This window comes from Myotis myotis, unplaced genomic scaffold (genome assembly GCF_014108235.1).
Source record: "Myotis myotis isolate mMyoMyo1 unplaced genomic scaffold, mMyoMyo1.p scaffold_m19_p_15, whole genome shotgun sequence".
Classification (NCBI taxonomy): domain Eukaryota; kingdom Metazoa; phylum Chordata; class Mammalia; order Chiroptera; family Vespertilionidae; genus Myotis; species Myotis myotis.
The window spans coordinates 13256126-13270568 of NW_023416319.1; the positions used below are offsets into that span (position 1 = coordinate 13256126).

The following is a 14443-nucleotide window of genomic DNA, read 5'->3' on the forward strand; positions in this document are numbered from 1 at the left end:
TAAAACCTAACTAGAGTGATTCATACTAAATTACAAACAACAGCACTTCCAAGGTCATTTGCATTTCACAGGATTTATTTGTTGGGCAAATAATCTGAAACTTGGGGAGCAGGACCTCTACATAGAGGGACTAGAAGAGATGGAGCCCACAGGTTCCCTCAGTACATGTGGGATAAATGAAACCCTGTTTGTGGTTGGGGAGACTCTTTCTAACTCCATGTAGATCCCTGCTATAAAGACGCTGTTCCTGCGCCTAACTCTGCATCACTGCTACCCAGGAAGATTCACAAAAGCAGAGATTTCTCAGGCCTCACCGCGCACACACCCTGAATCAGAATCCCAGGGAGTGATATCTGGAAATCTGCAATTTTAACAAGTTCCCAGAATGATGCCCATGCAGGCCACCCTGCCCTTCACCAATCTCAACAACCACTCTCACAGAACATTCCAGGGACAGAAACTCATCTGCATAACAAGGAAAGGGGCCCATCTATCTCCAGCAATAAATCTGATTTATAACTCAGAGCATCCAGTAAAGCAAAGGCATGCTTTAAAAAAAAAGGGGGAGGGGGGGTGCTGCTGTGATATTAAGAGTAGGAGGAAATTCGTCATCAACATTAAAATCTAATTTCTCGGCATATCTGGTGCCAACCTAATTGGCAGCCTGGGTAGACGACAGTGGGAGTAAGGGGAGAGAAATGAAGCATGTCTCTGGATCTGAGATAGACCACATCCATAATCTAGATGAATGGCAAAGGCCAGCCAAACGCTGTGGCCATGAAGCAGTTGACAAATGATTTGAGCCGCACTAGAATCTTAGTGGCAGATGTGCTTGGAGAGCCACGAGTTTTATGCAAGTTAAACAAATGATGTTTTCTAGATGCCATTAATGTGCTAGTATGAGCAGAAAACGATCCATCCGCATCTCACTATATTTCTGCATGTCTTGGAGAATGAGGGTGCTCATCAACCCTTAGCTTTTCAGTGGGGTCACTGCCCTTCTGGGGTTTCTGAGACATATGCTTTTAAAAAGAAAAAAAGTTAATATTTCTCAAGGGAAGAGCCTCAAATCCCAGGTTGATTTTTTTAAAAAATAATAATACAAAGTAACTGCACCCACCCCCTCCCATCTGTCTAGCAGTTGTGTTGTGTAAGCCATTCTGTTCTAGGAAAACTGCCCTTTGTCAAGGGTATGTGTGGGTTTTTCATAAAACTGTTATCTCGGCCTCCATCATTGCTGCTGACTGGTTTAATTTCTTTTTCAGGTGTAATAAAAAAGATAGTATCGCAGAGATATTAGAGAATTAATATTTCCAGGCTGCCGTTTCTGTCACTGGCTATGTTATGAGTAAATGTGGGAGGGGCTAAGGAAGTCAGAATTCCAGCCTAGGTCAGGGTACATTGTGAATCCCATGTGAGAGTTTCACACGGAAGAAGACCCCTGCCACTTAAGGTAGAATTAACATTGGTCAAGAAGCTTTAGAAAATACAATATAATCTACGCTGCCGCGTGGTTATAGATGCAGATGCCAGATTGTGGAGCTCTGAACTGTAAAGTGAAACAAATTGTTGCAGTAACATTTTCCATTTAGGGATGCAATTAGTACTAGTGAAATTCTTCCACAGCCAATAAATTGATCTGTCTCTTTAGTCTCTGGTTTTCTTATTATTTACACAGTTGTCATTTACAAGTCTTTTGTGACTAAAGTCATGCTAATTGTACTTTTCACAAAACTAAATACAGTTTTTTTTCCCCCTGTATAAATAATTAGGCTTTTTCACAGACACATAGACCCAGTGGCTTCTGCCAGTTATTGAGCTGTTGTGATGTTATAAGTAATAACAGATGTGAAGATATCTAAACATATCCCTATCCCCAGTGTAATTAAATGAATGTGATATTTTCATAAATGTGCCAGGGACCCGCAATGAGGTTGCTCCTTAGCTTCTAACAGAGTCTGTCTTCACCATTTCCTGATTCTCTGGCCTCATTAAAGGGCCTGAAATGAGGACAGAGTCACTGGCCTGAATTGGCCAAGCTTGAGGATGTATCTAGAAACTCTTGGGCAGAGGTAGTCAAGGGGGAGGGAGTGATCAGATGACAACTCATAGGCAGTACACAAACATCAAGATAGAATAAATGGTAGTTAGATGATACTGTTTCCCAAGGGGAGGGCAAGGCAGATAGTCAAGAAAAACTGGCAGTGAAAAAGAGAAGGCAGGAAAATACATATAAAATATAGAGAAGATTCCAGAACCTAGGAAAAGCTACCTCTTAAACACCAAGTTCCTTAAACCTAGAGTGGCCAGAACTGTTGGATTATATCTGTTGTCTCTGCATAAGCTTTATTAGCACTCCCTTTCATTTTCAAAGTGTTCTGGTTTAGAAGTGAACATTTATGGTCATCATACTTAGACCCTGCTACCCTACCAGTGGGGACAGAAGTCCAGAACAAGATAAAGAATTGGATAAAGTAGAACCCAAAGGTGAGAATTGCTCATTGGATATTTAACTAGTAGAAAGAGAAGAGTTTTGAGGAAAGAAGATATGCATGACCTATTGCTATGTAATCAAACACCTAGGTATTCAGTGGCTTAACAATAAGTATGTGTTACTGCTTATGAGATTGTGAATCAGCTGGGTGGTTCTGGTCTGTGTTTATTGTGTGTCTACAATCAGCTACGGATTGTTGGGTAGAGAGCTCTATTGACCTTGGCTGGGCTGCCCCACATATATTGGGGGTCAGTTAGGTGTAAGCTGCACTAGAATGGCCTCAGTTGGAATAATTAAACTCCCCTCCACGTTAAGGACGTGTTCTCTTATCCTTCAGCAGGCTTCTCCAGGCTTGTTCACACATGGCAGTGATAGGATTCTGGGAGGGGCAGAGAAAGAGAAAGTACTCAAGGCCTGGAAGCTCACAATTGGCATACCATCACTTCCATTTCATTCCACTCCCAAATCACATCATAATGTTAGCTCCGATTCAAGGGGTGAGGAAATAGATGTCACCTCTTGGTGGGATAAGCTTCAAACTCAAATTGTACAAGGCATGGACACAGATAGAAGTAGAGAATTGACCCAGCAATGCAATTTATCCATAGCCAGCTTGGTCCACTGTTAGCAATAAAGACATGTATTTTTGTGTTTTGTTTTGCTTTGTTTTCTTTTAGTGACCCAGAAAATATAAAGTTCAGGCACACACTAAGACAAAGACTAAATGTTTTATGAGTAGCAGTAGGTGGGGCCTTCTATGTGGTACTCTCAAACATAGATGCATATGTAGCTTGTTACATATTCTGGGACCTACTCTCAGAAACTGATGTATGTTTTCTCAAGTGAACCCTTGGAAATGGTTTTTTACAAGTTCTCCACGTGATTCTATTCAGGCAGTCTGTTAACTATACTTTGAGAAATTATTTACTTAGGAAGTAGGATTCTTCCTTGACTTTAAATCCTAGAAAACAAAGGCATCCTTCTCTTCCTCTCTGTTCAGCATGGTGATAAGCTTGGTCTTTGTGGTACCCATGGTTGTTATTAGTTGGCCAAGTGACCTCAAAATCTGGTGACTAGATGTTCTTAGAGACTCATCCATAGTTGAGAATTAGCAGCAGAGCTTCATGAGTCATTAGAGCTTCCTTGGGAATTCCCACTCAATCTGGCCTCCAAGATCTTGGCTTCAATTCAGTAGGGCATAGCCATCCTTAAGACTTCCCAACTGGGTTGGATTTGAACCAGAGAAAAGGCCTATTGGCCAAGTGAGGGTGCTCTGTACATGTAAACCTTTCTGTACTCTAGATAATCTTTCTCTATATGCTCATACCACCTCAATTTATAAAAAAAGTATTTCAGACCACATGGATTTTATGATATTCAAGGCATGTCACTAGAAGCCTAGCTTGGCTCTCTTTGGAGGAAAGAGAAAAAAAAAAAGAAAATCAAGCTGTGGTGAACTTGCTTTTGCAACCTTTTGATAGAACCAACTTCTGGATTAGGGATGTAATAACAGTTCAAAGTGTCAAGGTCATAGTGCAGATAGACGCTCTCTAAGGAAGTCTCTTGGATAGAATGAGAGTGAATACAGACAGCAACAAGGGTTTTCTGCACGGCTTTCCTAGTCACGGTGTGGACTTTAAAACTTGGAAATAACCATACAAAGAGCCAAGGCTGCAGCAAAGGGGAAAGTGGTGCTCAGGAGGAGGCATTTCCTAACGTGTTGTGTGGCACATGGGTCTGTGGTCTAATGAGTGTGTGAAACTCTGAAGTTAAATTAGTTTTGTTCATGCACGATTGCTGTGAACTTTCAACATAATACACTCTTGAGCATCATGCATCTCCAAGATGGGGAATTCCCATCTAACACTTCTAAAAAGTATTTGACCACAGAACTCTTTTGTCATCTTTCAGGGCTGGTTTTCTATAGAATACGCTTTCAGCTATATGGTAGCAATGACATGATGATATTAAAAACTAGAGGCCCAGTGCACAAAATCGTGCATGGGTAGGGTCCCTATGCCTGGCCAGCTCTCAGGACTGATCAGGTTCCCTGCCTCACCACCTCCCTGCCTCCCTGCCTCCTCTTTCCCTCACCACCCGCATGCCGCCACTGCATGGTTCCCCCTGACTCCTCGCCTCCTCACCTCCACTGCTGGTCACCCTTCATGTTTGCGCCACCTCCTGGTATCAGCGCACATCATAACAAGCGATCAAACTTCCGGTCTCCCAGTCAAACTCCCGAGGAGACACTTTGCATATTAGCCTTTTATATATATATATATAGATATTGGGCATGCCTGGCCGATGTGGCTCAGTGGTTGAGCTTCAACCTATGAACCAGGAGGTCACGGTTCGATTCCTGGTCAGGGCACATGCCTGGGTTGTGGGGCTCAATCCCCAGTGTGGAGCATGCAAGAGGCAGCCCCATCAATGATTCTCTTTCATCACTGATGTTTCTATCTCTCTCTCTTTCCTTTCTTCTCTGAAATCAATAAAAATATATTAAAAAATATATATTGGGCATGTACCAGACACTATGCCAGTGATGGCGAACCTATGACACGTGTGTCAGAGGTGACACGCGAACTCATTTTTTTGGTTGATTTTTCTTTGTTAAATGCATTTAAATATATAAAATAAATATCAAAATATAAATCTTTGTTGTACTATGGTTGCAAATATCAAAAAATTTCTATGTGACACAGCACCAGAGTTAAGTTAGGTTTTTCAAAATGCTGACACGCTAAGCTCAAAAGGTTCACCATCACTGCGACAATGCTAAGGCTTCGAAGATATTATCTTACTTTATTCTCACAACTTTCTAATATAAACATGTTTTATCTCCATTATGTAGATGAGGGAACTTAGATTCAGTTTAAGCCACTTAGCCATAAGTGGAAGAGAATCTGACTCCACAAAAGGGACCATATCTATCAATTAATTCACCCTAAATGTGGAATTTTGTCTTTGCTCTCACACATGCAATCTATGACCATTTATTTAGCTCTCGCTATATACCAAGACTCTTGTTATTACTGTAAGCATGGCTATTATTATAATCAATCTAGGTGTTCATGCACAGAAGGTGAAACTTCGGTGCATTTCTGAGGTCCTCATGGGATTTTAGAACTGTGTTTGCCAGCGCCCACACTGAGAAACGCTCGGTGACTTGCAGTGCTGTCCTGTCCTTGTTGCTCTGTGCATGAATAATGGCAGATAAGCTGCTCAGCACTTTCCTCTCTGCTTCCACCTTGTTTATGCTGCAATTGGAGAGGGATTAAGTTTTGCTAATTCCACACAACAAGCTAAAGCCCATTTATCACAATTTTCCATTCCTCAGCAAAACATACAAACGCACCTAAGTGTTGGGCAAACTAAGACATGCAGCTGCTGTTGTATGGAGCAATGATGGCCTGTTTATATGCGGGCGCAGCTCAGCAAGAAGAATATAGAGGGCAATGGTATCGGTCTCCCTCCCGCCTCTGCCTGCTGCGTCTGCTTGCCCACTGGCCTGCCTCTGTGAAGTGCGGAATGGGTGGGAGAGGGAGAGGAGTGGGTTATAGAACATGGGACACAGAAGCTCATTTCCCAAAATAATGTGCTAATTACTAAACAGTATTAATGCCGCTTGCTTAGGAATGTGGATTTGAGTGGGAGTGGTTTAGAATTGTAAGAGTTAAGCTAGAGATGGGGGAAGGGAAGGAGAATAGGGTCCCTGTGTGTGTGTGTGTGTGTGTGTGTGTGTGTGTGTGTGTGTGTGTTGGCTTTCTGTCTTAGAGAGGCTAGCCAAAGTAATTTCTTCTCTTCAGCTTTTCATTTATTTCAAATGCCAAACCCTTAAAGCAGCCTTAAGATTCTTCCTAGTTATAGCACAACACTGATATCCTGCTTATTCTAAAAGAGCTGTCAGCTAGGAATTAGAAGTTTAGCAAATAACCTGCCTCTAACCATCCTAACCATCTTCGTCCTTTCTGGGTCTCCATTTGTTCCCAAAGCAAAGGTTTGCATTAGAAGATTGCCTTTAAAATATCTTCCTATTCTTATTTCCTTAATCGTGATAATGTGGAGAGAGCAAGAGACCTTATCTTTTAGAGTTGTATATGAATTTGTAAGGTACCTGAGATTTGCTTCAAAATAATCCAGTGGTTGGGGGTTGTGGGGAGTGGATGAAGGTAGAAAGGAAATGATAATACTGTTGATTTATGGTCATGGAAACAGGTAGTGGATCCATGAGACTTCATTTGTCTAGGCACACATAATATGCATATATACACATATATACAGATATGTGTGTATACATGTCATCCAAGTTTCAAAGTGTGATTTTAAAACTTAATATTTTAACTTGTGCCATTTGTTCATTTACTTCTTGTGCTATTGTTTTTGCCTTAATTCTCTGTCTGAAAACTATCTTTTAAAATTTCTTCTATCCCTCACTGAAATGCAAGCCCAGGGTTGAGTATATATGAAGTGGTGGGGAGGGGCGTCCCTTAGCCCGGCCTGTGCCCTCTCGCAGTCTGGGAGCCCTTGGGGGATGTTCAACTGATGGCTAAGCTAGCAGGCAGTCGGACATCCTTAGCACTGACCTGGAGAGAGGAGAGGCTCCTACCACCACTGCTGCACTCACCAGCTGTGAGCCCAGCTCAGGGCTTCTGGCTGAGCGGCACTCCCCCTGTGGGAGTGCACTGACCACCAGGGGGCAGCTCCTGCATTAAGCATCTGCCGCCTCGTGGTCAGTGCATGTCATAGCAACTGGTCATTCCACCATTCAGTCTATTTGCATATTAGCCTTTTACTATACAGGATGACCAGACAGCCTAGAGCAGCCTCGAGCCTTGTCAGAGATCATCTGTATTACTGTCACCTGCTCTTGAATTTTAGTGACCAAAACTTTGCACTCTTGGCCCTCAATGGAGAAAAGCCAGAGAAAGTGGTGCTTAAAGGTCACCCACATTTCTGAGTATCAGGCTTTGCTTCAATTGATGGATATTAAAAGGTCAGCACTGAGACTTCTAAGGGGTACATGTTGCTTGTCTTTTACGCTTGAGCTATGCTATTTTTGCAAAATGTCAGTTTTCAAGAGGGCGAAATTTAATTGGAAACAAAGTTTTAAAGTACAACAGGTTTGATCCTGAGATGGAAGAGGTTTGGGAGCGGAGAGAGATGTTCCCTGGACCTGCAATCTCCTGGAGGGAGAATCCTCTACGGCAGCAAAGGCATAGAGGAGGTGAATTCCACTCACCTAGAAGGCCGCTGCTCCCCAGCACAAGCTGTCAGGGCTTCCAGAGGTTGTAGAAACCACACCCATCGCACACCCCTCCCCCAGCCCTTGAGATATATTCACTAAGCTACCAGTTTTCTGTGTGTAAAAAACATTAGCGTGTTCTGTGACTACTTTTCAGCTCTTCCTTTCACATGACAATGACTGGGATAGCAGTGAGAAAAAATGGATAATTCATGTACATATTCCCTTGGTAGATTTTCTGATTATCTGCATTGCTAAGAAGGAAATGCTTTCATTCAGTTTATAGGAAAATTGGCTAAGTATATTATTACAAATATTGATTAGAAAAAAATAGCGGCAGCAGTAGTGGTAAAAGCTAATATTTATAGAAGATTCATATGTGCCCAGCACTGTTATCAGTGCTTTGCATGCCTTAACTCATTAGATCCTGACCAAAGCCCCATGAGATATGCACTGCTGTTCTCATCTCAGCCCATGAGGCACATTAAGTTGAAATGACTTGCCCAGGACTCCACACCTTGCTCGTGGTGGAGCTGGCCTTGAATCCAAGTAATCTGGCTTCCCTGTCCCTCTGCGGCAGGCCGGCTGGAGCATTCTGAAGGCTGGGACAGGCTCTGACACACCCACGTGTCAGCTGTGTGACGTGCATCTTGTATGCAGGTGCCACGAGGTTTTCTGGGACTCCCCCTGCCTCTAGGTGAGCGCCGTGAGCCCCCCACAGCGTCCTGCCTGCCCACGTCCCTGCTCATGCCCATGCCTTGCTTCCCCCAGCCCCACTGATCGACCTCACCCCGACCCACAGTGGATCTGCCATGCTGATGCTGCTCTCCGTGGTGTTCGTGGGGCTGGCCGTGTTCGTCATCTACAAGTTTAAAAGGTACGTGTGCCTCCGTCCTTGGCTCCCCGCCCCCTTCCTTCTCTGGAACAGGTTCAGAAGCACGTGTCGCACGTGATGTCCGTCTCCCGCGCATGGCAGTGATGGTTTCTGTTAATGTTTTAGGAAAATCCCCGGGATTAATGTTTATGCCCAGATGCAAAATGAGAAAGAACGGGAGATGGTCAGTCGAGTCAGTCCCACTGAAAGCAGGCCCCATATCTCTCAGACTGAACTGAGGAGGCCTGGCTTGCTGATAGATGAGAAGGTGGAGTCCCAGCTCATAGGTAAATGATTCCCAGTAGCTGTCAGCCCTTCAGCCTGAGTAGTCAGCGGCTGACTCTCTCTCTAACCCCTTTCTGGCTTGACATAACCACTGTTTTCTGTGCTAACATCCCTCAGAGAAGCAGCTAAGAGACCTCCTTCCTTGCTTCCTCCCCTTAGAGGGAAAAAGCCTCCCTGCTCCTGTCTAGTTGTCCCCCTCCCCCTCGTGGCTTTGTTCCTCTCTTTGCAAAACCCCTTGCTAAAACGTTGGGCTATAAGTTTTCTTGGGCAAAGAGCAAAACATTGGCTCTGACAAGACTCGGGAAGGGCTGGCTCCAGAGGCTGGCCCTGGTGGCTTGGAGGGCCGGGCAGGGTGTGAGGGACGGGGTACGTGACGACCAGAACAAGATATGGCAGCCTCACCTTGAGACTGCTTTAAGGAGGGCATCCTGCCCTAGAGGAGTGACAGCCCGATCACCCTGCAGTTTTTAAAAAAATCTAGCAGTCATCTAAAAATCGTCCCCAGAAAACACAGAACCTGTGAATTTTAAGGACAAGAGGCACCAAGTTTTTAGAACAGCCCAGGAGTGGGCTTTCCTGAGAGAGCTACTGGAGGGTTAGATGGGCATCTCTCTTTCTCCTTTCTTCCACCCCCAACCAGAAGTGTTAAAATGGACTTTGTCATATATCAATAGAGCCTGTGACGTAAGCATGCAAATCCAACAGCTAGGAATAGAGTCTCCAGGGTGACTGCGAGACCCTCTTATTTATGGCAGAGAAAATTTCCCAAGAAGTTAGACAAATGCGTGAGGCCACCATTGTGACCCATTTCTCTTCTTGTTTCCTCCTGTCTGTTGGCAACAGGAGTTGAAGCCGTAACTGTTCCCACCTAGACCCTGCAATGCTGACTCCGATGGATAAATTACTATGTAACCATTCATGCTTCACTCTAATGTGATGATGCCAAGCCACCTAGCAGGCCCTGATAAGATTGTCACTTGGGGGAAAAATGAGTACTTAAATGAAAACATCGCCCTGTCTTTAAACCGATAGCGGACAGCCCCGTGGCTGTGTTAAGGGGAAATTTAAATGCAATGACTGGCTGGTGCTGGAGGTAATAGCCACTGCAGCCACGAGGGTGTCCGGTTTTCACAGCGCGCTCTCTTTTATCTGGGGAGACAGGGCGATAAATGCGTAATTGCTTTGGGTTGGAAAGAAAAAGGCTTTTCTGTCTGCAAGCCCAGAGAGGTGTTCACCCTGTGCATTCACTGCTGGAGCTTCCAGGTTGCCTCTCGGTGGGTCATTTGCTTTTCAATCCCATTTCCACGGGGTCCGAAGCACAGCCGCTGTTTTCCTTTATCCAAGTAGCCCTCCCTCCCTCGCCAGGACATTGCAAAGTCTCTGGCACCTTTCTGTTTCCAGTGTCATTAAATGAGTAAGTTTTACACGTTTTCTCTTAGGAGAGTAGCTTTACCCTCCCCTCCCTCCCCTTCTGCTCAACCTGGTGACTCATCTCTCCGATTGCAAAGAGCAAGACACGCCACTCCACCTTCAACGCCAAAGCGGGGATCTGCTGGGGCACACTTTGCAATTTAAGGAAAACCCGCAGAGGCTCCAGGCGACCTGCTTGCCACCCATCAGGAAAGAATTTCGCTCTTGTCAAGTGCATCACCCTTCATGACCACTAACTCTGTGTTTTCTTTCTTTCCTCTGTTGTTCTGTTTCCTATTTTGCCAGGAAGTATTTCCATAGTTGCTGAGAATCAAAGCACAAACGAAATCCCTACCTATGTAAATGTTTGAATGGAGGACGCCAGTAAAAACAAACAAAAACAAACAAACCAAACAAATAAAGTAAAAACAATCAAAATCCAAACAAACAAACACTCACTGCATCGGGACTTTTTAATTCTCCAGACACAGACGACAAGGGTTGTTAGCTTTAAGCCTGTGCATGTGGACGGTACCTTGAGAACACGCTTGGAGGGGCAGTGGACAGGTGCTCTTTTCATGGAAAAACACTCCCCTCCCCCTCTCTTCTTCTCTCTCTTTTTCTGATCCGTCGTGTTTGTAGAAAATTCCTAACATATACAGGCCAAGGAAATCTGCATGCATTTTTGGAACTCTTCTTGGCTCTAGATTTCACAGCTATTTCAGCTCTACCGGCTGATGGGTGGGTTAGCCACCCCAGCCCCTTTTCACAAGACACCAGGACATGCACAGAAGATCGAAACCCTGAGCTATTTCTCTGTTCCATCTTCCTTATTGCCATGTCCACTTCCAAGTTATCTGTGTTGGCCAGCAGTGGCCACAGGCTGCTTTTTGCATCCTGTGTGGCCATGAGGATGAAGCTCTGAGTTGAAGTTCCCTGTATGCAGGCAGAGTAGGGAAGGACAGCAGGCAAGGGCAAGCATGTCAGAAGTGGACCTGTGTTTCCTGTTCAGCCTTTCCGGTTATGACTGCTTCCCTTATAGCTTTCTTTACTCCTCCTCCAATTTATAGGGAAAACAGAATCTTAGTTACCCATGGACCTGCCTTCTCATTTGTATGCTGTCCCTGTGGTCATGATCTGTAGATGTCTTTATATCTGTCCCTTCCAGTCCCCAAGTTACCCTTCACCTGTTCCTGCCTTTTCTTCCCAAACATGTTGCTAGATTCTGGACCTTAACCCTGACATTCCCTAAATAATGGTCTAGCCTCTGCCACCCCTACCTCCACCACCCACAAGTTCCTCGTCACTGTCAATTTTGGACACTCCCAAGCATGCCAACTTCCGTACTCACTGACCAACTGCATCCTGCCTTGCAGGGTTCAGCTTCATGCACCCTTTGTCTCCTCCTCTTCCAAATACCCTTGTCCTTTCCCACCTGGACACATACCATGTGTGTGAAAGAGTTGGTATGTCTGCAAAGCAGTTCAAATCTGGCCATGTGCATTGGCAAAGAAAGCATTCCAATGAATGGTGGTATCCTCACACCCTCACAAAACTCTCGTGCAGGCAGGTTTTAGAAGATTCTTGTGAGAAATGTTTTGAACATGTTACTGTATGGCAGGGCAATTTCCTTCTGTGATGGTTGCTGTACCAGTATTTCTTGTCTCCCAGTAGAGTAAAAATATTTGTAAAATAAAACCATTTTCAGCAGAAGAAGCAGGTTAATGGGTTCAATGTTCAAGGTCTGAAAATATATAGAGGTCTTGTCTTACATAAGGATGAGATTTGGATTGTATAGGATGATCCCAGCCGTTTCACTTGCGTGCTCCCAGATCTCTGAGTATCATAGGATTGGCAAAGGCAACATTAATAGCATAAAGGGGAGGGGTTAGCCCACTAACTTAAGTGATTGGCTCAAAGCATGAAGAAATTCCAGTTTTCCCCGGGCAATCAGGAGAGAAGGCCCCGAGAAAGAAGGAAACGAGAGTATGTCCAGCAGAAGCCCTTGGAATATTCTGGATTGGGCAAAGCCCACTCTAAAATTCAGGAGAAAACAGTTTTGAAAAAACTACTCAGAGCGCGGCCTCCTTCTTGATCAACAACAGGGTATAACAGGGCTCTGGGTGTCCGAAAGATCCTGAGGACCCCGGCCCTTCGGTAGCCCAGGCAGAGGAAGACTAGCAAAGCTGACGTTAGAAGTTAATCAAGCAGAAATTTTTATGGTTGAAGATGCCCTCTATGGATTTGGGAAATGGATTGTGCCTGAGGCGGCCATCTATTTGTAGAAATCAATTGCTCCCTGACCTGCCAGGCTTCCTATCCCATAGGAAACATCCTCATTGATCCTCTTCAGTTAGACCCTCCCAAATTTAATCTGGAAGACCAAGTGTTTGGGAACCAAAAGAGGCCCAGGGAGTCCTCAGAGTTGCAGTTCTGTTCATTTTAATTGGAAAATGATGAAAAAGGGACCAACACTCAAACTAGCACAGTGCCTTGCCTAGAGTATCTATAACGATGGTTATTTGTTGAAGGAATAAATGAATGATGGATGACATGAGAAGACATAGGGAAGAATGGGCTTGTAAGTCCTAACGAAGAGCAGAGGTGGACATGAGATGCTTGGCATTCTGGGAAGTGACCAGAGATGGCCAGCTCTAGATGCAGCCTCTCCTACCTGTAGGAGATTCAAGAGGCAAGGTACTGCTCAGTAGGAATCTCATTGTTCTTAAGATCTAGCTCCGTGTTTCTCAAAGTGTGGTACTGGACTAGCAGTATCAGCATCACCTTGGAACTGTTAGAATGACAGTTTAGGGTCCCCACCCCATCTCTACTGAATCAGAAACTCCAGGGATGGAGCCAATCATCTGTGTTTACAAGCCCCTCAGGCAATTGAGAAATACACTGAAGTTTGAGAACCACTGTTCTAGGCCATTCCAGCTCAGTCCCCGAAGAGAACTTAGTAATAGCAGTCTATAGTTGGGAAGGACCCAAGTGCCTACCTACTCGCTAACAGCAGGTGCAAACACAAGGCAGAGTGTGGTGGGCTTGAGGCCAGAAGAGTGGGTGGGGAAGGATAGATGTAGGGGGTAAGATTCAGGGCAAGATAAAAATCTGACATCGCAATGTTTTCCAAATCTCAGAAGGCAAGCTGTGCATGCTCTACCCTGAACTACCCAGCCCACATTTTCTCCCTTGCCTTATTCCTAATTGGGTTCCCTGTCCAAAATGCAAAGGTTTGCTTTGCTTTTTTTTCTTCAGAAGTTCAAAACAGCAACTTTGAGCGCAATGGGGTGCTTGGCAGCTGTTCTGTGTTTTTCCAGGATTCCAACTGAGCATTGAAATCCCTCATTTGCCAACTTATTTTTATAGGAAGCCAATTTAAAAAAGAAATAAAGTTTTCTTATAGTATTGGAACTACTTCTAATTTTCAAATGACTTTTTTGATGTATTTTTTTGTTAAATACTATGTAGTGTAATGTATAATTGCTCTTGTTTATTGCTTTTACAATCATATTTATTAAACAGATAATGTCTCTAAAGTCTTGGTTTCAGGGTGTTTATTTTATCCCAAACCTTAATATTCAGCCTTGATATAGAATTGATCTACCTCCTTGTTTCTCAAAGTATGGTACTGGACCACACCTGAAGGATTTCGTAAAGGCTAATTTTATGAGATTATAATAAAGGTCACAGGTTGGAAGGGTGATTGATTGATTGATTGATTTTTCTATTGTTTTGTTTTTTGCTAACAAAGTAGAATATATTCTACCACCTGAATTCTGTCTACATTTCAGTTGACTATATAATGTTTCCTGCTTTATTCTATTTAAAAATCACTCCAAACTGGTTACTTTGAAATACGTAACATGCTCATTAGAAGTGATTATTATGGAACAAACCCATTCAAATTTGTTCATAAGCTTGGAGTTACTGAAGGACCAAACCTGCTTGAAATGAACTTGGGGAATGGTAAAGGCTCCCATGGTAGTGTGAAATTGCCTTTGAACCTGGAATTAAGAGAGCGGCGTTCTCCTTCTGGCTGTGCCAGCTGTGTGACTTTGAGCAAAGTTCTTCAACATTCAAAAACTTTAGTGTCCTCATGCATCTCATTTGAAGGACCAAGACACCCAGCTTT

General features: G+C 44.0%; 1 protein-coding gene across 4 annotated transcripts in view; it reads left to right on the plus strand.

The window, feature by feature from the left end:
- The window catches only part of SORCS1 (sortilin related VPS10 domain containing receptor 1), a 474955-nt gene extending 461128 nt beyond the window's left edge, over positions 1-13827 (plus strand). Inside the window, exons 25-27 of one of the 4 annotated variants that reach the window (XM_036336058.1) lie at positions 8511-8616; positions 8740-8900; positions 10615-13827. In XM_036336058.1, the coding sequence (XP_036191951.1) occupies positions 8511-8616; positions 8740-8900; positions 10615-10679 (332 nt within the window). In that variant the 3' untranslated portion in view covers positions 10680-13827. Of the gene's footprint in view, positions 1-8510; positions 8617-8739; positions 9253-9741 lie in introns of those variants that run through there. The other 3 variants (XM_036336055.1, XM_036336056.1, XM_036336057.1) reach the window with 3 other exon arrangements.
- Positions 13828-14443: the final 616 nt, after the last annotated feature.